Here is a 26,867-nt window from a genome sequence, read left to right on the forward strand (position 1 = left end):
AACTGTATTTTAACACGATTTGTTTAAAGTAAACATATTTTAAAATTAAAAAATGTCTGTTTTAATTAAATATTTTATATTATACTTAAACAAATTAGCATGTGATATGAATGTACATAAGCGGTGTCAAGAGAGTGTTCCGAATTTATGCGGTTGCGATCATACAGAACGACGTGGACGAATAGAAGTGAAAGTCACGTGCCACGGAACGAAACTTATCATAGAAAGTAAGTAATATTAGTTTAATTCAAACTTAGTTATTACACCATAAGAATATTTTGCATTTTGTAAGAAAATAAATATATATAAAAAATGATACATATTTATTAAAACTGTATTGCTGTTATATGGTAAAAATAAGTCCTGAACTTGTATATGTGCATTGTGCGAATTTTTTATAATCTATATACTAGGTTGACATATTTTAATCTTTTCTTTAGACAACTCAATAATTTGGAGGTATTGGTTTTAATATTGTTTTGAAACTACAATATTATACTTTATATGAATAAACAAAAACACCTTAATTAATTAATTAATTATATAGACAAGTTTTAGCTTGTATTATAATTGTGTAGACATGAATAATTTTATATTTGTTAGCTAGCTATTGCAATGTTTGTCGCCTTAAATATTTAATTGTAGTAATTCTTTTATTAAATATTAATTTAATAAACTATCATTATGACTTTCTATGTGTAAATTATGAGTACGCAGTTTGAGTATTTTTATTACCAGTGGCTTAAAGATATAGGTAATTTGTATTTTTCCATGTATTTATATTATATTTGATATCGAAGTTTGATTGTTCTGGTTCTACAAAATTTAAATCACGTAAATTTAAAGTGATTTTTTATTTGACATAAAAATATCTGTGGGTAGTGTATTGATGTTTGTAAATTTAATCAGTAATCTAGAAGTATATTTATGGAAATATAATATAGGCAATGCATATAAAACGCATTTAATCTGATAAAATATGTTAATTATGAACGTTTTCGGTATTTAATGTTAATAAGAATTTAAAAAAAATTTAAATTAATATACATGTTTATGTTTCAAAATTTTAAGTTTATAAAACGTATTACGTACCTATACATTTTTATATTTGTTAAAATAATTGAATAGATTATAGGTACATTTTATGTTCTATAGTAACCTAGTATTATACCAAGTAGCATTTTACTAATAGTAAAATAAATTACTTTGACAGCAATATCCAAAAACATATCATGAAATATAATTAATGATACAGGTTTATGGAACGTTTCCACTCACAATCATTTTCCGTACACAATGATACATCATTGAATTTAAATTTATTACATCCATAGCAGTGACCTATTCGACTACTACTGTATAGCAGAATGGTACCCACATGCCTATTTTTTTTCCGTTTGGATATACAATTTGTATTTTCAAAATTTGAACTTGAAACGTCTATAAAAATAGATCGTGCCTATGCAGCTTTAATATTTTTAAGCTTTTATCCGTACAACTTAAGATACATTTTGTTTTATATTCTGAAGCCTTTGGACTACAAAAATGTTGAATTTATCAAAATAAAACTAAAAATATAGAATATTAAAAATGGTTATAGCTATTAAAATAGATAAAATATTTTAAAACTTTTAAATAAATAGTTGTAAATTTGAATTTTTTACATGTAGAACAACTGCAGTTGTTTATTTTTAATGTACAAAAATAGCGAAATAAATTTTCTTAAAATCTGGTTTTGCGTGTAGCGCAGGTGGTCAGACTTATTTAATGTTCCTTTATTATATTTTTTTAAGGTTGTGTTATATGTATTATACTATTACCTTTTGTTATAAGTCACAATTCAAGAGACACAAGTCTGTGCACGTTATTTTATTATTATGTTACAATTGTGGTTAGGTAATAAAATAGAATAAAGTTTATTCATTTATAGTTTTTATTATACTTATAATAATTACTGCAAAGTGGTCCTCAATGTAATAAAAGAATACCTTTTTTTCTTAGTTTATTTTTTTTGTTTTTCCCGATTATTTTTAAATATTCTTACAATTTTTTATTTTTTATCCCCCAAAGTAGAAACTAGAAATATTTCTGATGTTGTGTCAGAAATCATTCTCACAATTTAAGATAAAATAATTTTTTCTAATGAAAAAATGTTTTAAGACAAAAAAAAGACATTTATTTTTGTAAAACCAATACCTTCATCATTTCACTGAGAATCAAAAAGTGTAATAAGTGATTTTTGTTACGTCATGATAAATTGAATGACTATTATACGGAATAACCAGAGCTTGAAACCAGTGTCACTCTACGGTTTAAATTAAAAACTCTAAGCTATGTTCGTTTTAGATGTCATTGGAGATAATTGTGCAGGAGGAAAGTCCATTAATTAGTGGGTTTTGATGATGGATTAACTTTTGTATAAAAGTTAGTAGGATTTGGTTTATTGTGTTAATGTTAACATTTTTAAGTGAGCTTGAAGATTATAGTTATTGATGAACTAAGCAACATTGACGATTTGACAAAATATTGACTGAATATTGTTCTTAAGAAAGTTTTACCCCATATTTGAATACAATATGAATATGCTGCAGTTTGTTTGATGATAGCTTGATAAATTCATATTTAATGGTTGATAAAAATTAATGGTAGATGAAAGTTCTAAATATTTCTAATTTATTTTATTAATAAAAAATTAGTATCTCATTAAATCGTTTTATGTTCAATTAAAATACGCTCAAGTATTATACCTACCTATAACTTGCTTTTAATTCAATTTATTGAAGTATGTGATTATTATTATAATATATTATTGAAATTGCATCAATAATATTAAATGTTAATTAGAAACAGCCAGTAGCATCATTTTTAGAAAAAATAAAATTTATATCTATTTCTGTAGAAAATAGACAATAGTATTAAATTAAATTATATATGCTGCCTATAAATATTAGTGATTTATAAGTAAGTAAATCTATTAAATTAATTTTGATGATTGTTTTACATTGAGTTGTTGACATATTAACTAAAAAATGGAAAATTTTGAATATTAACATCTAAAAATATCACACGTAATATTTTGATATTGTTATATAAATATGTTTAACGTGCAAATTGATACTTGATTAAATAAATAATTTTCATTAATTATTGACACGAAAAATATTGATATTATAATACCGTTTTTTTCTTTTTATACCTGTCAATCTATCCAAAATTGATTAAAAATAACGCCGGTCATAACCAGTGCAAAAAAGCTTTGTTATCCAGTTGATAATTGGAGGTATTATTTCTGAAAAAAGCATGTATTATTGTCATAATACAAAAATTATTTATTTCTTGTGAAGTTTGGTAGATAAAAAATATTTTATCTCTGATTTATTCTAGATCCTGTGGGAGTTAATAAGAATATATGTGTAATAGATAAAAATTCAGCCTAACTCTATACTTTAAATCTCTGAAAACTAATTTGAATAAAATTTAATTTATTTAGCTTTTATAGAAAAATAAAATTGACACTATTAATTATTAGATAATATGAATCGTATACATTTATTTATTAATTGTTCGTATATTTTAACTTTAACAACACATTTTTTCTCTGATAATTTTAATAAAAATCAAATATTTTTATTTTTATTAGTTCACTTTATTCTTTTGTAAATAAGTATTTATAAAAGTGTATTTATTTTTTTATTATACTAATCAGTTAATGTTTTCACGAACAATTTATATATTTTATAATAAATTATTATTATTATACAAAGTAAATTTATTCTAGGTTCCAAATAATTTTGTTTTGATAATTAATTTACGTGGAATTTTATGGTTGTTTAAATTTAAATTTCTATACAAAATTGTGTTTTGACTATCAAATAAATGTTATAATAAATTGTTTTGATTATATTTATCAGTTTACTGTGAGCAGTTTTAAATTCATATCTATTAATATTAATAAATGCAAAAACAGCATTCGTTAATATAAACTCTAGCTTTTTTTTTTTTTTAGATATTATACTTTTTGAAAATACAAGTTCGAATATAAATTTTACTTATTGTTTATAAAATAGTTTGACATTCATAACATGAGACGATGTTTTGTTAACTATGAAATATTCACAGAGATCCATAACCTAAATTCTAAATTAACAAAAAACAAATGCAAGGAATACTGTAATAGTTTTTATTGATTTCTATTTTTCGAGCTGTTTAAATTCCGAGAAATCGGCTAGCAAATGGGACTAAAAATAATATAAAAATATTATTGAATTGACATATTATAATTTTAGTATTTGAATAGAAGTTTGGAATACATGACTGAGTGTTTTTTTAGCAACAGAAAATATATTTTATTAAATTTTGGACAAGCTAAGGTACATCATGCGCGCATTATAACTTGGTATTTAAGAGTTTTATGTAGTCATAAAGGGAAGATGAATGAATAAAATCCCTAATACAATCCTCCCTGTTGGGATATGATTTCATGCATTACGGGTACTAGCCGCAAATGTTTCAAGCATGACAGTAAGCTTGGTAGTTGACTGCACGAGACTTGGTATGGTTTTTTTTTTTAATTGTTTGACTTTGATTTTGGTGTAAAAGAGTATAAGGTTTATGTTGAGTTATATATTTTTCTGACTATTGTTTTTAGTTGACATCTTGTTGATTAAAAAGTATTGCAAATGTGTGGAAGTAATATAATAAATGCAATATATTCAGTAAAAAATGTATCAATTTACTCTGTAATACTAGAAATAAAACAAGTAACTTTAATAGATCATGGAATTTACTTAGTGATATATTCTGACACACTGATAGACTTTCTTCACTCAGAATCGTTTGTCGTTTATAATGATATATTATTAAATTCAAATTTAACACACCCATAATAGTAAACCAATCGAAACCTAATGTACATCACAACGGTATCCACTTCCTAACTTTTTTATATTAATTTTTAGTTTATTTTATAGCATTCTTTCTATTTTACGGAATTGGCCATTCTAAAGTTTATGATACAAAAACTCTTGGATTTGAATTTCATACTCCATACATTTATATATATATATATATATTTAGTTTATTTACTCATATTGTTTAGATTATTTTTTTCCTTTAAAAGTTTAATTATCTATTATATATTTCGTTTCGAGGAATTTTGTATTACATATTACTTATGTTTAATCTCGTAATACTAATAATATCCATGTAGATTGTCTAATATATATTATTATATTATAGTTGTATTCAACTTATTGCGTTTTTAAACAAATTCATATTACATTATGAAATACTTAATAATTTGAATTATTTCTTCTCTAAATAAATTAGTTTTTAAATAAATCTAAATGTTATTATTACTTTTTTTACTATAAAAACGATGTATAGATAAATAACTACCAACGTACTTTCAAATTAACAATGTTTATTGAATTTACTTTGTATATTATTGATGACTTAATAGAGTTACGCTCTTAATGCTTTTATTATACTTGTTGTAATCAGAATGTATAGAAATTTTCGTTTTATTTTTCTGTATTGATTTAAAAAATACTCAATGTGATTATCAATATGAAATTGAAAATAAATATATTACATTCTTTTAAATTATTCATCACATTGAGAATTTTCAAAATCAATTTAGAAAATAAAACGAAAATTTCTATATTCTGATTACAACATGTTGTGTACTATATACTCGTAGTAATCATGTTAGACATTAAACTATAATAATACCTTATAGATGTAGTGTGTACCCACATGCTCGGTCTTAGGTAGTGAACGGGTATTTATGTTTTTTGGGGTATATGGCATTCCCTCAGCAAAACCGACGAAAACGAAAGCGATTGCATAATTTATTGTTTTAAATAAAAACTCACAATGCAAAACATTTTGACTATGTATAGTGGTAGTGTATACTGTATAGTGAGTATAAAAACCTAACCTGTATAATTTTTGCTTACAACCTTTGTGTATTTTTGTTGTTTTTTATTTCACTCACTTACCCTCGAGGCTTTGAAATTGTAAAACCTAACGTCTATATTATATTTCCTCTGAGCGAATTCAATTACTGTTCATAAATGTATATACCTACAGTTTTACTTTTATAGTTCGTTTCAGCTCTGCTATAGTTACTAAGGATTAATGAATGATGGACGGTGATACTTTTTGTTTTAATTTATTGAATATATCGAAACTGTTAAAACTGTGTTTGTACATTATAGGCATGAATTAAATATCTTAGTTCTTTTTTATGCTATGAAATTTTGATTTTAATAAATTTATGTAAAAACAAACTATTTTCAAAAATTATCTTAGTTTAGTCTTTAGGGAAAATTTTGACAATATATACCTATTGAATCAGTTACTGTTGTTTTACATTGATAAGATTTTTTCCTAGCTAAATATATACACTAAAATTCATAATATATTGAATTGTTTTTTAGAATGTTAGAATTAGGTATTTTATATTAAAAAATATATAATTTTTTTTAAGTTAAATAAATATAAAAATTGTATTTATAGTGATTTTTCATTGAAACATTAAATTGTTGTGGCTAACTATAATAACATAGTTGTATTTTAAGTAATAGAATAATAGTTAGTTATATTATAAAACTTTTATTGAATATAATGTCCTATATGAACACTTCCAAAAAGTGAATACTTTAAATTTCCGAAACAAATACTCATATAATATAATAGTTATAAAATCTTTATTGTAGACTGTAAACATGTAGGTGTAATAAAATCGATACAAACTTTAAAATGTATTTACTTCCTATTATTGGACAATGAACATAGTACACATATATGAAAAGCATATAAAAATTAGTTTCTCTTTATGTTTTGTACCATCGAAATGGAGAGGGGTACAAAAGAAAAACGAATTTATCTTAACAGAGTTTTTATTCAATAAACAATAATGATGTAATGAAAATATTCGTTTTAAATTTAACGTTTATTATAAGGGGCATAATAGATTGCCTAAATGTGTTTGTAGGTTTTTATATTAAACCACAACCAGGAAAAATAATTACATTTATAAGAAAAGAAATTATATTTTAATTATATTAATAAACAAAAAAAAAATATATATATAATATAACTAAATAATATTGATAAATTATTAGTATATTTAATTGTTTTTTTAGAAACAAGCAAAAACTATAGATAATTTATAAAAAAAATTGTAATATTATATTTAACATTTAAATATTTTTTCCCGATAGTGAACACTTTTCAGTAGAATATTGTTTATTTATAAATTAATTATTTTAACTGACTATTTGTACTCACTAACTTAATTATCATGTAAACTATTACTACTTAATGTTTAATTTATGAAAATATATATGCATACCTATTTTATATTTAATTTTAAATTTTCACAATTATTTAGCTCATCAATAACTTATAACTACTATACTGTACTATAAATAAAAATTAAATTATTGATTATATAATAGTTAACATATAATAGTTATACATAGTTACTATAATACATATTATAGTTTTTATCAGTATATTCTTGCATCAATATTTTACTTATTCTCTTTACTTTACTTCCCATTTCTCTGTTTCATTTATTTGCTATCATAAGTTGGCATAATATTCTGCAAATTTATCTGCTGACTACTGCTCTGTGACCTTAATCGCGTTGTATACATATATATGTCCTATAGTTAATAGTACCAGTATTCTCCTCATCGTTCATCAGTTTTTTTCTTATTAATTTAATATAACATTTAGAATTCACTACTCAATTCTATTGCTTATGCTTTTACAGTATGACTTATTAATTATAAATATTGAAACTATAAAATCAAAAAAAGAATTTTTGATTACTATTTGTAAGAATCATTTGCATAACATTTTTTATTTGTGAATTATAGGTAGATCTTATTTATAAAAATATCCACATTTCAGTGGTATACAATATTCTATAATTATTTTATACATAACTGTCTAAATTTTTATAGTTTTATTTCCTTAACTTGTATACCGAATTGACCATTTTTCAAATATTTTTACAACTGCCTTAAATTTGTATGTAATTTTAATTTAAAAATTTGTTATTTATTTAATTAGGAGTTTTATTTTTACTACTCAATGATTAATATTTCATAAAAAATATAAAATTATTATAATGATAAGTTTTCAATAATAATATTTTTATAATTTGAATTATAACGCCATTATTTTAATTTTAATTTTAATTCTAAATTATTTTATTTTATTTTTATTGTTTTATTTATACATTTTTATGTGATTAAATCTCAAATTATTTATTACCCTTAAGGTTAATATGAACCCATAAACAAAATCTAGTAATTTGATTTAAAGTTTTTGAATTAAATGTAAATTTTGTTGAACATGCATTTTATTTTATGCTTCAATATAAAAAGTATTTTCTTTCTTTTATTTGTTCTCCTTTATTCATTCTCTTTAAACTTTTACATTTGTTTGTTGCAGTGAAATTTTCTTTGTTTGTTGCATTCTGTTCCTATTTAGTCTTTTTAGTCTTTATGTATATTAACCAACATTATTGATAATCAAGAATAGACTTTCGATCTTGGTTTTTACTGATGAGAGGAGTTGTCGTTCATACACGGATCTCTGTATAATCGTCACTATTAAGTATTTATTTTCTATTTTCTTATTGAGCTATGTAATTATATCAATCGATATTTTTATAAATTAAAAATTCTAAAATATTATTAATTCTTATTTAACCAATTTGTGTTCATATATTTATTAATTTACTTCTAGTACATTTTACTATGCCATTTTTAAATAACCCATATATAATATAATTATTATTTTTTTACGTTTTAAATTATTAATGCGTATTGTCTACAGATTTATTCATGGTAATTATTATTATGTATTTATATATACTCATAGGTACTTTGTGGGAATTCATCAGGATGTCAGGCTTAATGTTAATTTTTGTTCCATATTCATTGCAGTACATTAGAGACATTCAACAACTTAAAACGTTATAGTTTTTTCAAAAAAATTTACATAATTATGATGTTTTTTTTATAACTATTAATGATGTGACAATAGATTATGCCAAAATATGTCGTAAATTAATTTGAGAGTAAAAGTGATTACTTATTTTTTTTCTTGATATAAGTTGAATACATACAAATATTTTTAAAAATATGAAAGTGTAAATATCGTTCATGCTGTTTTTCGTTTTTTTTATGCCAATCTGTTTTTCTTTATATTAATAATATTATTTTGAGTTGTATCTGAACTTAAAAAAAATCTAAGACTATCGGTGCATAAATTAAGTTCTTTAAAATATTAAGGTTAAATCTTTGAAATTGAAGCTCTATCATAAATAATAATTTAAAAAGATAAGTAAGTGAGTTCCACAGTTTGATGTACATTAGGAGTCAAGTTGGTCACTGTAATGAATTTATTAAATTTAAACTCAATTATATATTATTGTATATGAAAAACGATTGTGAATAGAGACATCATGATATGTAATAATTAAAAATTTAATAATATCTTACTGTAAAAACCGTAAGATAGTATGAATTAGGGCATAATATAAATAATATATAATATCTTAAAATTAATGTACATATTTTTTTCATTGCATAAAGTTCATAAATTATATAATATTTGATATTTCTTATAATTGTGTTTTTGAGAAGTAAAATAAAATAATTAATATCGTTATTAATCGTTAAAATATGTAATTTCGTCCAATTATACGTTGTATAAAAAATAATTGTATTTGTCTAATTTTATTTAGAAGTTTTAGTCCTAATGTGAACTACTTATAAAGAACATTGTATTAATTGTGTATATCTTAGCTATATTAATTGAAAATTAAATATTTTATAGTTGAAATTTTTATTATAAAAAAATACTTAACTATTCCTGTGCTGAGATAATCAGATCAAAAGAGTACACGATCCTGTATCTTTTCTAATCTTTTAATTATTAAAATATTTATATCTTATTAAAATACTGTCAACTTTAAATTATCAATTGGCTTTGTACCTGTAGTTAACGTTATTTTTTTTTATAATTTCTAGATAAAAATAAAAATAATTATATTTTTTAAAAAGCGAACGAGACCAGTATTTTTGAATTTTTCCAAACAAACTATTTATAAAAACTATAAAATTTAGTAGTTTATTCTGTATATAATATATATGTGTACATTGTGTGTAATAAAAAATAAATCATGATTTAAATAATTAAACATTCAATTTAAATACTTTTCTAATGAGTATATTTTCTTGTTTACAAATGCATTCAATAACTTTGTCTGTAAAGTTAATGTTTTTAATTAAAATAGTGTGGATTGGATAAACCGGATGAATACATTTTTAAAAAACACATTCAATTCATAATATGTATACTCTTAACATTTTATTTAAATATTTTCATAATAAAATTATAAGTGTTTTTTTAAAAATATATCTTTTCATTTAACTTAATTAGTGACACACTTTATCTTAGTCATTTAATCTTTGTGTTATAAACGCGTTACTGTTAGCCAGTATAGGTGCTAGAATATAGATAACTATTAGAATTACGGAAATTACAAAATTTTTTCATGTTTATCAAATTGGTACCTGAACATTACACTAGGGCTTTATAGTTAGTTTCAAAAATTTGTTAGGAATTCGTTAAATTTTTCAAGAGGTCCTAAACTTTGCAAATCTACAAACATGCTGGTTTTATCTTTATGGGCTTTCCGGCACATTGTCCGATTCTAATAAAAAAAGAGTACTATCGAATTATTCTACTGAATTCGCTAGTTTTTGATTTGAAATTTTAAGGTTTTACTAAGACCCCTATCGTCTCCGAGGGAAGTTTCTAATTTGTTGTGTCAGCATCGGCACATTGTCCAATTTCAAAAAAAAAAAATATATATATGTCAATATTTTGATCGTGAAGCTTCACAGAAATGTGTATGTATTATATTGCTATTTCTCTTGACTTCAAATGTATTAAATTAATTTTGCGCTTGATATCAGATTTTATTTTATAGTAAATAATTTAAATAATTTATTTCGGCTAAAGTAGTTATTTAAAATTTGTTAACTTAACTTATATTGTATAATAGGGCAATAATGTTTGTCCTGTTCACGATTGAAAAATACCTCGTATTGTTAATTCAGAAGTAACTAATCAGAATTCTCGCAAGTATAATTTTCTCTTAAACTACTAATTTTTACTATTAATTAACTATTTCGTTTGAATTTGTTGTTACTAATAAATAATGATTTAATTAAACAGTAAATTAGTAGGTACTCTACAGATCAAAATCTTATGAGACAAGAATAAAAAGATGGGCAAGTTGGTAGGTACTAGGTAGGCTTCCAATTTTTGTAATACTGAAAAAAATGTAATTGGTACAATTATATTATTTGCCATAACTTGCTGTTTGATTGATTCAAATTTTTGCGAAATTACTAGTTTAATAACAGACGGTGGGGGTCATGGATACAAAAAGGTGTTCATGTAAGGTGAAATATGACACCAATTGATAGTAGTGTAAATCATCTAGCATTTTATGCAATTCAAAATTTCATGGAAGTATGCCTTGTAATAATAAAGGATAACACATTAACACTTTAATTCTATATTTAAAATAATATTTCAAGAAATAATTTGAAATATAAAATAAAATGTAATATTGTATCATTAGTAGGTTAGGTTATTAAAAATGAAAAATAAACTCAATGGTAATTATTAATTGTATCTTAAATACATTTTATATTGTTAATATTTTTAAATGATTTTTTTCCATGCATGATACATTTTTTATGGTTGTTAAGACATTATCAAAAAGTTCTCGACTAATATTATATTATACAGTTAATGTTAACATTAGTCAACATTTAATGATATTCATAGTGGGCAACGATAACAGTTTTCTAATGTTGAAATTATCCAAATTTTAACATTACCCGTAACATATATATAATATATTTATTAGAAATTTTTAATGGATTTTAAAGGACTAATTTGAATAAAATAGCTAACCGAAAAAAAGTATTTTATTATTTTTAGAGTTTGCATAGCTATTGTCAAATATATGTTTCAACTGTATTATGTTTCTAAATAATTAAATATTTGTTGCATAATGGAAACGTGATTTTAAACTACACCCTTATATTATGTAGAATTTAACCATTAGGGTTTTCGGTATAACTCCAATACGTTATAACAAAGGTAGCATAGTAGGTACACCTTTTATACTTTTAATAAAAGTAATAATATGATACTTTAAATTTCACAGCTGCTTAATTACAATTTTATTTTACTTTATTGATTAATTGTACGCTATTCGATACTGCACAGTACATCTGTAAGTTATCTTAAGATTTATAATTTATACTTGTAATACTTATATAATATGTAGCTATTTATTTATTGTATTTTAACACATGTTTTATTTTTAAGAGTTTTTCTTATCAATCTTTTGTTAAACGTAAAATATGATTAAAAATAATTTATATTCTCTTTCATAATATAATAGACTATATGTGTTAATACACATAAATAAAAATCGCAAATTAATATATTTATTATTATATTTATTGATTTCCTAATATTTTTGATAATATTCTTAAAGTGTAAAACTTTTTAAAATAGTATAATTTTTATAATATATATATAATTTATACTATCATTACCATCATCTAAAGGCTGTGCCTTGTCATGATAGCCATATGAATTTGTCGTTTGCTGTATTTCTCAGCTGTGAATAGTTTATATATTATATTGAAATATTATTTTTATTTTTATTTCAGTAATACAATACAATTTTTATAATACGTGTATACTGATTAATACTATTTTTGGATTTATATTACTATAATAATAAACTAACTTCTATAATATTCTTTTTCTACATTTTATTTACTTATTAATTAGTCATTTGTAAAAAATATATTATTATTTTTTCTATCTATAATAATTCTTACATGCTACCTATGTAACATGTATTTCATTCCCCCATTGATTCTCTTTTTATGAAAATAAAACTAATCTAAAATGTAATATGTAGCAATTCCCAATGAATACGTTGCTAATAAGAATCGCTTTTTTTTTTAGAAAATGTAATATTAATATTTAAACTTGTGATACTTTTTTTAATATTTATGATTACAGAAAGATTAAAACAATTAGGAAAATGTTGAATGTTTTGCCCTTAAAATTAATTAAATAAATGGAAACTTAAAATCGTAAAGCTGTTCATAAATATTTATTTAGGATTTGGTATAAGTGAAGACGAACAAACTGGATCAATTTTGTTTTGTCTGCATTCAATGTGACACGAGTAATTGATTTTCATCTATGTTCCATGGAAATGTGCAATTCTTAACAGTCTTACAAATACGTATACAACTTCTTCTTTCTATCCCTTTAGAATTATTAATTGTTTAATTAATTGACACTAATAAATCTAAGACCTATTTCAACTCGATTTGATTTAAAGTAAATACAGTAAATTGGTTCTATAAATTTATCTTCGTTCAAATGATGTCGTTGTACATATATATCTTTTGGTTTATCGTTGTAAATCGCATAATTGTGCTAACATTGAAACTCAGCAAACGTGTTTTAGAAGTTATTCAGAATTATAAAATTGGTGTAGGAAAATCTTGAATCTTATACATTTTTTATACTTGTTCATTCAATATTGGTTCACACTTTATAACATTTTTAGTTTGAATATTAAATGTTCACGTCGTTGCTATATTTACATGTTGTAATATTTTATTGATGAGTTTTATACAATTATTAGTTATTTATTAGGTAACGTTTAATTTTAAACATATTATAAATAATTTAACGTACGTATTATATATATAATAAATATAAATAAGATATGATTAACTCGTTGATCTACATGTTTTTAATTTGAAATGTACAACTAATCATAATTTATATCTAAAATATAAAAAATAAGAAATGTTTTATGGCTTAACTAACAGAAATTTATTAAAATTGTTAAAATAGTTTAAAGAATATTTAACACATAAATATTGTTTTTTTTTTTTTTAATATTACTTATGTCTTAAAACAAATATTTCAAAGCTAACAAAATTTTTAGAAAAATAGTTTTATAATATTTGTTTTTTTTTTTTTGTTGAAAATAAACGATTGTATGTATGATACCCAGGAAACAGATTTTTTGATGAAAATGTATGTTCTTAGATATTTTAGGTATATAGTGTAAAAACTAATATGACATTTCAAAACAAGCTGTTAAAGGTTATTTATACCGCAAGTTTTACTTTTAATTACGATTTGATGGATTGCCATTTTTAAAATAAGGGTTTATTAGGGTTTATACTGTAATATGTTTATTTTAACATTTTTAATATGTGTATTGAAAGTGGTATTGAGGTAAATATAGGTCATAGAGAGAGATGGGAAAACTGAAGAAGAAATTGATAGATAGGATACAGAGACTATGGGAGGTGTAGAATTAAACCATATTCTATGAATCAATGAAGAGTATTTTCGTTTAAGCTCAATGCATAACCAAAGTTAAGTTTAATATAAAAACAAACAGTTTATTATTATATGATTTAAGATTTTCAAAAATGATTTGTTTAAATTTTGTTTGTTAACTGTGAAATTATTTGTTTTTACTATTTATATAATAGATACACATTTTTATTTTTATTAGTTCATTAAACTATTGTAGAATGGCATTTTGATTGTTTTCATTTTAATTACGACGAGATTGGTTGCATTCTGCCTGAAAATAAAATTTTATTACAAGATGTATATTTTATAGCTTATATTTTCTAGATTGTTTTAATGAATCTAAAATTTATTAAAACTTTATAAACATATTCAATTTAAAACAATATAAAAACACGGTTCTGATAAAAAAAGATATTTTATGCTAATTTAATAAAAAAAAATTGTTTGAAATAATCAGATTAGATTAAAATTAAAATTTATGACAGCAAGTCAGAACTTTCTTGTATATAATGTTCTGTTCATTAGTACGTTTAGTTAGTTATGTATTATATATGTTATCACATACATAGTTGACACACTGATATTTTCACAATAGTAAACAGTTAAGTTAGACAAAACTAAGTAGCGTATTTTTTCTAATTTTTTATGACTTCTCGTCTCTAATGAATTTGGTTGACTATAAGCTATTCGACAGTCATGCAAAAAAAAGGTTGTTGGCTCACGATACCACGACTTGCTGGCACGGTGTTCACTGAATGTTTCAACCAAATCCTTATGGGGATTCTTTAGACAAGTCCTTTTTTTGCTAGCACCCACTTTATATCCATATATTTGAAGGAGACCCTTTTGTTGTGCCTGCCAAAACGTGAATAAGGCATTTACTGGTTAGAGTGACAGTAATTGTTTAGCTTCGTTATACCAGTGAGCGTGATAATGACGGTGTGTTAACAATGTTGACAAAAGGGTTGGGAAAAACAATTAAATTAATTTTATTTGAATTTATCAAAACAATCTCTTAGATTTATTTTAATATGAATAATGAACACTGATTACCGATTTATATATATATTGGTTTTCATTTTCACATTTATATATATTTGTGAACGATTTTCGGTTGTGTGAGTTTTCAACTATAAATTACAATTATATTTTTTGTTTTAATTAATGAATTATCTAAGTGAGAATAACTTATTTATCAATTAATGAAAATTTAAACTGTTTTAAAATTATGATTTTAATAAATCTTGGGACTACCAGGATCGCGATTAAACAACATGATGTTAAGTAAAAAAATAATATATTCGTATATATATATTTGAAAATCATTTTTATTATTTATTATTATTTTTTTTTTATCATAATATAATATTAGAATTAAATAATTTTATGTTCTATAGTAAGTAATAATTTGATAGCCATGTAAATCGTATACCTAAATAGCTAAATATTAGTGTAAAAATTATTGGTTACGGATTATTTATGATTTATCCATAAATTTAAGGGTTCAAAACTTTGAAGAGCCATAATATCTATGTAGTATGTATAATACATAATATATATTGTACTCAAGAATATTATATAATCCATTTCAAATTTGTAATAAATACGTTTTAAACGTTATTAATAATTACAATAGCGTGTATCTTTATACAGCAAATATTAAATGTTTAGCCTGTGTTATCTATACATATTTCTGTTATTAATGTAGGTACAACAGTCGGCAGTCGCATTGAATATTATCAATTATGCATAACATGTGGTCCATTTATCAATTAGTCATTTTGTACATTTATTTTATTCTATAATTTTTTTTTTTTTTAATAACAAAGTAATTGTATGTGATTTGTTTATTTATATTGTCTGATAATCGCTATAGACCACGAGTTGTATACAAAACTATTATATTGAAATTTTACTATGTTGTCTCTTAATTGCCAATCTTATACGTGCTAAACAACCACATCTACTGTAGCAGTGGTGCCTGTGTTTGATACATATTTTTCAACGATATTGCTCAGCTGTTTTAAAACATTAATTTCTATATACATTTATGTTATATTTAATTCACTTATATTATTATATTTACTTTATTATTATATTGATATTAAAGTAGTAATTTATAAGTGACTCGTGGACGCGTAATAAATTACATTTAAGAATAGTGGTCTGGCGGTTCAATGAATTCTCGATTACGATTCTTGATTCGAAAAAGATTCGTAGTTTGTATGATGTGAATTTATTTATGAGACTGAAGGAAAAAATAAGTACAAGACCATCAGTTTGATGTAATAATATTAATGGTCTTCTACCCAAATACTACGCCTATTTCCTCCCGATGCCCATCTTCTATACATTAATTTTTACAAATAATAATTTTTGGTGTGTATCATATATTTTATTTGACAATGTACTATTGTTTACTTTTATGTTTCTAGTTCGCCAAGGAAAAAATCTCATTCCCATGGATCCTAACGGGTCATCAGACCCCTATGTAAAGTTGAAACTTATACCAGATACAGACAACATAAAGAAGAAAACCAAGACAATCAAATCATCGTTAAATCCCGTATGGAATGAGACAATTACGTTGTGAGTACGATCTTACTTTTATTTTAATGCCAAGCTATTTTGATTTGCGATGATGGCTTTTTTTAAACAATGTTATATATAATTATTCCTACATACAACACTTAGGTTTTGTGGATACAAACAAAAAGTGTAATAACAATTTATTTTCGTAGTTAATCTTCCTTGCTTCAAAATTCCAATAACACTTCTATCCACTGTGTATGAGATTAGGATAAAAGATACCTGCTGCGATGTTGATTGATTAAGAATGTCACATGAGTTTTTGTGTTCGGAGTGTGGTGGAGTATTATTAATTTGTTTGATGTCTATGGGTTCCATTTTAGATCGTATCTTGCTATTTTATCCTAAACCTCCATCCCCTAACGCCCAAAAAAGCCGAGACAACCTAAATATTTTCATTTCATTTGTTCTCTTGGAATTCTATTAGCGTTTATATTATTTGTTCGATGAAATGAATGAAACTTGCGGAAACAAATAGATTTGATATCTTGGGTTAAAATACAATAGTATACGTTTTGGGACTAGTCTCTGGGGATTTTGATTTGTGAATATACGAGTATATTATTATAATCCTATCAAAATAACAAACAATAAAGGACTAGGTATAAAGTTGAAGTGTACAAACTTGTTTGAAAATTAATTTCTGTGCTTATATGTAAATATTTTAAAGTTTTTGATTATATAACGATGAAATATATTGTTGAAATATTAGGAAAGTATAATCTTAATGCGTTTAAAAACAAATTCACGTGTTTTTTTTTAAATAATTGATGTCATAAATTATTACAGTGATTATTTACTGAAATAGTAATTTTATAATTAATTTTACTATTCACAATGTTTTTGAGACGATTTTTATTTTTATATTTATATGAATATATAGATGATTAAAAATATCCTAATATATATTTTCATTCAGAATTTATTATTCATTCACTTAATTTTTTGAATAATATAATTTTAAATAAATAATATTTAAATTAACTTGAAATCATATAAAATTAACCTGATTGCATTCGTATTTAATGTATAAATATTAAAATTTTGCTTATCTTAATAATATTATATAATTGACGTGTTATGTTTTATTTGTATGTTTTTTTTATTTATTTATTACGGCTGATTAGCACATTATAAATATTTTGTTAATAACTGTATTCACTTATTATATATTAAACAATCTCGTTTTAAATATTTTTTTTTTTTGAAAAGTATTTAAAATGCCGCGGTTATATCAATATAATAAATTATAATATACAGAAGGTAGACTTAGTCCTCGTACATAGCCGCCTTCTATAAATCAACCCTCTGCTTAAACTTAAAATTTACATAATTATTTGAATATATAATGAAAATCAGTAATTTAACTTTTAAAATATTTATATATACTAACTTCATAAATTGGCTATCTAAAATTGTCTAGAAACGTAAAAATTAAATTTTTACGTTTCTAGAAATAACGTAGAACTAAAAAATAAACTATAAATTATAATAACTGTAAATCTTTCGATAAAACTTTCTAAATTTATGTTTTATAAGAATTAAATAGAAAAAATAATTTGATATCTTGTGTAATGCGTATTATTTATATATTTAAATAAAATTATTTGTATCGAAGAGAAGTTTTTATCGGGATATATTATATTTTTTATTTTGTGTTTCTATTTCATACAATTTACCGCTTATTGATCCAATTTTTGTAGTTCACAATTTCTGAAAAAAAAAATGGTTATAATATACTTTTATTATTTTATTAAAAAATGATAATCTAATATTATGTTTATTAATTTATTTTTTCATAAGTTTAATTAGTTAGGTATCTCCGAGGTTAAAATTGATGTCTAATAAGCTACAAAATAGAAAGTTAAGAAATTATAATATGAGTTATAAATAATAAATTCAGTATTACTTGTAAAACTAAATTATTTAATTATTTTTATAAGTGATTATAAATTAGTGTTACAAATTATATTTTTACTCTGTTTCAAATAAAAATAATTTGATTAAAGGTTAATTTTTTTTTTGCAATATTTTTAAATTACATATTTATAAAAAAAAAACAAATTTTGTTGAATTTTGTAATTTTATTGTTATTTTACGATTTTCAATTCATAGTTCATATTATTTTAATACAGTGTTCATAATATTACTCACTCATTAATTATTGAAACTAAGAAATGTATTTCTAAAAAAATATACTTACCGTTAAAATCAATTATTCTTTGCTCTATACGGAAGCTCATACTGTCTTAAATTTAATATGCCGTTTGAAATAATTTTTTTTATCTCAATGAAGATACAACAAAAAATATATTTATTATATGTTCTTGAATTGTGTATACAGTCGAGTCTCGATAACTCAAAGTTTTTTTGGTTCCTAGGGAATTCTTATACACTCAATGCAATATTTATAATTTGAAAAATACACAAGACGAATTAATCTTCACTTCTCTTAATTATATTATATTTATATATTTGTTTTCAGACTTACTTATTTAACAATCTATTTAATCTTGGACAATAAACTACATTAATTCAAAATGTTATTTATGCTAATTTAAATTTAAATATTCAAACATCAAAAGAAAACTCTAAAGAGAAAAAAATATGTAACTATTGATATTTATTAATTATAATAAGGATATCATGCAGCATATTTTGCATCTTCAAACTCCATTCAATATTGTGTCTTAGTAAATTTGTTAATTTTTGGTTTTATCCACTTTATATTTATCTCGTCAAAAAAACATGCAATGAATAAAACCAATCACCTTTGTTTTCAATATAAACAGACTTCCTTAGTTCTTTTTTAGTAAAACCATCAAATATAGTTTTTCATTTTTACTTTTTTTTTTAATAATGACTATATTACAAGAATATTTAGTTGCTAAATAAATTACCAGCAGCATTGGTAACTGATTATTTTTTATTTCCCTGTTGTTGTGATTTCACGGTGTCGAATTATACAACGAAATCAAATAAAAATATAGTTTTTACTCAAATTCCAATTTAAAAAACGCTGTTCGGCTCGCTCGATATTATATTGATACTTTAATATATATGAAATACTGTGGTATTTGTTTATTTTTTTCGATATACACCATCAGAACTCCCACCAATTTTGCCGCAAAACCTTAACAAGTGTCCAACCACTGGCATGTGAACTCTTCAAAAGACCACTCCCACTGTCTTGCAGCCAATATACGTGCACTGTGAAATAAGAATTTTATATTATTTTGATTTATGATTATTTTTTACTATTTTTTCTTTAAATGTCAAAATAATATATTATATCTGCCACAATGTACTGGTGTCACTGTGTGAGTATGATAAACTTCTGAAAACTTTAAAATGCCTTAATTGTGTTTACTTGTCAATCAAACTGGACTCTCATTCATGAGCGTTGTTATTGCACGTAACACGTATACGGTAGAATTACGTTATCTCTTAACTAGAAACGTCCAGGTAATTTACCTGCAATCATCCTACAAATTACAGCGCTGAGTACGTACATACATCCAACTATCTACCTATTACACATACGTTGAGGCGCTCTTTAACCTGATAATAAATGTGTCGTATGCGGAACATCCGTCAATTCATTGTTAACATAAAATCTAAGTACCCATCTTCCAGGAACTTAAAATATCTAATCCACTTAATCCGAACGACTGACGATGTCACTGCGGTTTTTTCTTTTGTCATCGGTGTTCGGTGTGCACTAAAACATATATAGTACCATGTATTACTGTACTGTAACGTGCTCATCTGTTCCGACGTATTGATGGTGTCCTTAAAAGACCCTCAGTCCGTCATAAATACTAGGATTATTATTATGTTCTTTCTTTGATTTTTACTTCTCGCATACATATATAAAAACACATACATATATATTTGTGAGTATTAAAAATTTTACTTTGCTATTGAATGTTTTGAGATTAAGGAAAAAATATACGAATATCCCTTTGAATTTGTGAGTTTATGATAATGAGTATAATAAACGAGAATTCAAATTGCCAAATCATTTTGTGGCTTATTGAATTTCAATATAAATCAAAGTGTGACTGGAGTTTTAAATATATAAATGTAAAATTGATACACTGGTAGCTATACTTAGTTAATAAAATCAGATTCTCCGCGTGTCAGGTTCTATGTTAATGAGGTATCACGCTACATTCAGTTTTATCGAACAATTGAATGTTAACACAGCAATGCGATTGAACTATTACATGTTTCAATTATTTCATTGGCTAAATCAAGTTAATAAACATATTTATAAACATTTATTTTTATTGTATTTATATTTAATTTAGTTATATTTAAAGTACGTTTTTTAGATAAATAATCTTTATATTATTGTTTGCGCATAATTTTTAACGTTAATATAGATTTTTGCATAAAATGCAAACTCAAGACGTAATGGCAAACAGTTTTTGATTCTGAAAAGAACGATGAACGTATTGATTTTACAATGATGTCTGTTTTTTTTTATCTGACGTCGCCTTTAGAATCAGTAAAAAAAGCTTCAGTTTTAAACTTTGAGGGTGGTTTCTGGTAGTAAATTGGATCTAGTTAGTACATCGGGAGGTCAAAAGTTAAATATTCCTATATACCTTTCATTATAATCGGGAAAAACTAAAAAAAAGTTATGGAAAACGATAATACTTATACGCAAAATAGTTTCCAATCGATTTTGCTTTTTTTGTTGTAATACAAAATAAATAACGGTAGACACTTGACATTTTCATCAAATATTTATATTAGCATTTTCTAGACATGATATAATTTTGAAAGTATTGAATGTACATAGTTAAAATTTTTTATATAAGTGTTTAAAGTTTTTGTTAACATAATAAACATTTAATACAAGGTTCTTCATAAGTAATTCTTACAGCAATTAAACCATTTTAAAAATACAAATGTAAATTTCTTTTTTTGATTAGTAGAAATAATGATTTTTCTCTTTCGATTTAAAATTTAATTATGGAATTTTGGGAATAGAAGCTTATCGTGTTTATGTAAATTATTTTTTTTTATGCGAAATGCAATTTAAAAAATATTTAAACTAATTTTTAGATATTCTACCTGCACTAACCTATTAATACGATTATGTACGGTTAGTTTATTATCTTATATGATATAATATAAATATTAATTCTATAATAGGTATTTGTGATGTTTAGTCAAAGTTTAGTTGATTTTACTGATTAGAAAAATAAATTATAAAATATCCTAAAAATATAGAAGTTACTCAAAACCATTTTTCGTACTTATGCAAAGATTTATTTATTTATCATTGAATTTAAATTTAAAACATTCTAATATCTATTACAGTGAGCTACTCAATAACGAAGGTTACTTAGAAACTTAAAAAAAAATGTTGATCTTAATAATAAATAAATGATTTCTTTTCTCTGGAAAATACTCAAATCATTTTTTTTCTTTACTTACGTGAAAATTATTGTTTTTCATTAATATAACTTATTAATGATAAAAAATGTGTGTTAACTAGAATAGTTTCAATGTAATTTATAATGTAATGTTAAATGGTTTTTTAGTTTATAATTTTCTAGTTTTAGAATTGTTTATTACATTAAATGTTTAACATAAAAATTATTTTTTAAAGTTGAAAAATAAATGTAAAATAAATTGAGAGACAATAAATAATTTAGGAGATATGAGTGTTTAAGGAATGCGAATCAAATCAATTTATAAACTCTGTCTTTACTTGACATCAAAGTTGACATACGAAACTTATGGATCTTGAAATTCAATCGCAAAACTTACTTTCTATTGTTCCGGTAAAAACGTCACAGCAAAGATAAAACTATGGTATTGATTTGTGCAGTGAGCTGAAGCCTGAAGATAAAGATCGCAGATTATTGATTGAGGTGTGGGATTGGGACAGAACGTCAAGAAACGATTTCATGGGATCTTTGTCGTTTGGGATATCAGAATTGATCAAATCGCCAGTAGAAGGTTGGTTCAAACTATTGACTCAAGAAGAAGGGGAATTCTATAATGTACCCGTGCCCGAAGAAGGTGCCGATCTAGCTGCACTAAAATATCAAATGCGGGTAAGGAAATTATAAGTAATTCTTTTAAGAAGACGCCTTACCCGCATAGGTTGTCTTCGTCTTACAAATGTATAACATCTCTATAAAGTAGAAATCGTTTCATGCGTACAAGAACCACTCGGGTCATCGTCCAAATTAGCAACCAAATTTTCACACTATAAAAAGAATAAAATTTTTTGATATCACAGCTGAACTACAGCTTGAGTGGTTCTTGCTCACGTAAAACGATTTTTAATATGTTTTAAGTTTGTAAGACGGAGACACACTTGTAAGTAAAGCGTTCTTTTAAATAACATGATGGTACCTATTTTGATTTATCCTTCATTTAATTCTATCTGCGGGTGTACGTTTGCGTGTTGTAAATCTATATTTAAACGTTTGCAGTTCAATTTTGAGAACATTCATGCAAAATATGATTATGGCATATGAAATTGGTTCTTCTTGATAATAATGCTATACAAAATGTTGAACTAAAATCTTTTAACTTTGAGCAGCATGATGACACTTTTGTACTTCTATTTTCTTCTCCTATCTTCCTTCTTTTTTTGCTACTGAAAAATGTCTTTTTTAGTATTTTTAATTTTGTGTGTTTGTTAAACAATCAATGTCATTCACGTTTATGTTAGCATTGCACATTTATTAATTTGTATTTATATCTCTCTTAACACAGGGCTCAAAAACGCAAAGTCGAAATTTGGTTCGTTTCAAATTTAATAAAATACTATGTAGTTTTATTTGGTATATGGTATTAGCAAATAGCATGTATATATTTTAGAGAATATTTGTATAGCTGTAAAATGTATTTTAATTAAATTCCTAATTAAACATAAACTTTATCAAACTTTATCCGTTCACTGCAGATAACATGTATGTACGGTACAGTTTTACTTCAAGTTTTCTACTAGAATATTACTATAAATAGGTATTTACCAGGTTAAATTTCTATTCGAAGGATATCAATTTTAAAATTATTTCAAAATTTAATAATATTTCTGGTTTCATTTTAGGACATTTTAACAGAATTTTAATATTAGTAATTAATATAATTAATGCTAATTAAATAGAGTAAATACTCATGAGTTATGACCTAATATTTTCCTAGTAGCACGTCTTATATTTTTTAATATTGCCTTTATATTATCTTAGAAAATAATTTCTTATTCATTGCAAAATGCTATAATAATACAAAATATTATCTAGAAATAAAATAAATTATAGTTTAAATCTACAGAATATCCTTTGTTGTGTTGTATTCATAACTCTAGTTATTGATTTTTGTAAATTATTTTGTTTCTTATAAGTATCTATTGTTTTCGTTTAATGAACAATCAAAAAAAGAGTAGGTAGATACGTATATTTATGTTTGGTAAACATGTTTAAGTAAAAAGTAAAATCAATTAATCATTCTAAATGTATGATGTTAAATTTAATGCTAGTACTCGTATACATCAAATACCAGTAAATTAATAATTTAATTAATCATATTAATCCCATTAATAAAACAGTTTTGATTATAATTTTAACATATGCTGTACTTTAAAACATAAAATATAAAAAAAGATAACTTTATGTATTACAAAATAAATATAAAAAATCATAGTATAAATTTTTCATTGTTGTATTATTAAATTTCTTAAAAATTATACAGACATGCTAAAAAACTTAGTTATAAAGAAAATTAGTATTTTTTAATCCTTCTATATTGGCTATTTTACTTTATTTTTTTAATCGTTGAAAAGTACATACATATACGTACATATATTTTGTCCGTGTAATATAAATTAGCATACCTTGAATATTTAAATATTGCTTTTAGTTACTGCGTTTTATAATACTTATTATTATTATGATAAATAATATACATGTTCCATTATTTATAATTAAAAACTAAAAATTTAGGTAGATGATAATATTATTTTGTTAATTTCTAGTCTTTATACAGACATTTATGTTAGTTGTTTTATTATTATTATTATTATTTATCAACCTGAGAAAACAAAAGAAGGCCAACTAACAATACGTTAAATTTGTTTTTGGTAATAGTTTTAAACCTTCATTGAAATGAAAGAAGTAAACTACGAAGAAAACTGTGTAATAAATTATTCATCAACTCACTTTACCGTCAATCAAAACTGCTTATGTTTTTTTTTTTCATTAAATTTTAAATGTGGTTTTAGTTTCACAAACATTTTTAATCGAAAAGTTGTTTTAAACGTGAATATTTGAGTAAACATAATTATAAGGACATGAAAGACTCAAGTTTAAATATATATCTATATTATTTGTTTTTTATTTTGTATACCTACCTAATACAAATAAATGATTTTTTTTCCAATAAATTAATTAATTTAACTGTTTTATGTACTTAGATAGGTATGTAATACAATTCGATTAATTGATGATAACAATAAAACAGTTAAACATATTCTACTCAAATTATCGAGTTATTTTCACTTAATTTGAAAACCATATTTTAATAACATTTTCCATATTACAGTTATTTTAAATATTTAAGGTTCTTAAATTATTGTAATATTTTCATAAATAAGTGTTTTTATTTGTGTAATTACGATTTTAAAACAAAACGTTTTTCATATTGTATGATTATATTTCTTAGAAATATCTTTTATAAATTATGATATAGTAAATTCAATATTATGTTTTTAAATATACTAGACAGCTATAATGTTATGAATTTATTTTATTTAATATACTATTGATTTAGATTAACTTATTCTGTACCATCAAGTGTTTAAAATGATTTTTACGATAAAGAAATACATGATACAACATATGAATTTTATAAAATTGTAATACTCATAAAAATGTCTTTATACATTTGTAATGAAATTAGGAGAGCAAGTTTAGAAGTTTTTTAAATCTCTTTAACAACAAGTCAAGAAGTGTAAACTCAATATGTTTTTTCTGAGTACTGATAAGTTTGAATATATTTAATGCTTTGTTTGTTCTTTATTATGTAGTTGAATACAAGTTTAATTTAATAATAATGTAAAATATTTGACAATTCTTCGTCAGTATTAACTTGAAGTATACTCGTAAACTAATATGATGTATGCTTCAACTTCGGTACTAATAGATTATAAGAATTTTAAGATTTCAATATCCAAAAAAAATATGTTATGATTAATTTTGAAATGTTTTTATGTACTTACATTTATTAATTTAAATTTAATATTTTCATAGATAATAAAGAAATGGATGGGCCATCCCTATACTTTATACACGGAGCGTTCTGTGATCGTAGAGAACTTATGTTACCACAGTGGTTAGACAGTGGTTGCCGGGTTAGGTATTATTATATATATTATTTATGGTGATAAGCTGATAAAACCTATGATACTAATATTCATTAACCTGTGCTACATTTTGTAACCATATTAGTAACAAAAGTTCTCTTCTGTCACAGATAAATACAATAGCATGGCCCATCCATTTCTTTATTATCTATGAATATGTTATAACATATAATGCAATAATCGCAATAAAAATTTTAAATCATTTTTATACATTTTATAAATTGAATATTTTACATAATAACATACTACTATAGTACTTATTATTACTATTAAAAGTAAACTCATATAATTTCTACAATTTATAGTGCTTATTTTTAAAACAATTTATTATAATTATATTTATTTAATGACATTTATTCAGAATTTATATCGAATTTCCAATACTTTTAAATGCTTTTGTACA

General features: G+C 23.4%; 1 protein-coding gene across 5 annotated transcripts in view; it reads left to right on the forward strand.

The window, feature by feature from the left end:
• LOC114127969 (protein kinase C, brain isozyme) overlaps window positions 1-26,867 on the forward strand; it is an 81,462-nt gene that overhangs the window by 43,636 nt on the left and 10,959 nt on the right. For 3 of the 5 annotated variants that reach the window (XM_027992354.2, XM_027992355.2, XM_050198036.1), the window contains 4 exons: window positions 99-227; window positions 16,917-17,070; window positions 22,919-23,147; window positions 23,818-23,844. In XM_027992354.2, the coding sequence (XP_027848155.1) occupies window positions 99-227; window positions 16,917-17,070; window positions 22,919-23,147; window positions 23,818-23,844 (539 nt within the window). The remainder of the gene's footprint in view (window positions 1-98; window positions 228-16,916; window positions 17,071-22,918; window positions 23,148-23,817; window positions 23,845-26,867) is intronic. The other 2 variants (XM_027992356.2, XM_027992357.2) reach the window with 1 other exon arrangement.

The sequence above is a fragment of the Aphis gossypii genome, chromosome 1 (assembly GCF_020184175.1).
Source record: "Aphis gossypii isolate Hap1 chromosome 1, ASM2018417v2, whole genome shotgun sequence".
NCBI classification, from domain to species: domain Eukaryota; kingdom Metazoa; phylum Arthropoda; class Insecta; order Hemiptera; family Aphididae; genus Aphis; species Aphis gossypii.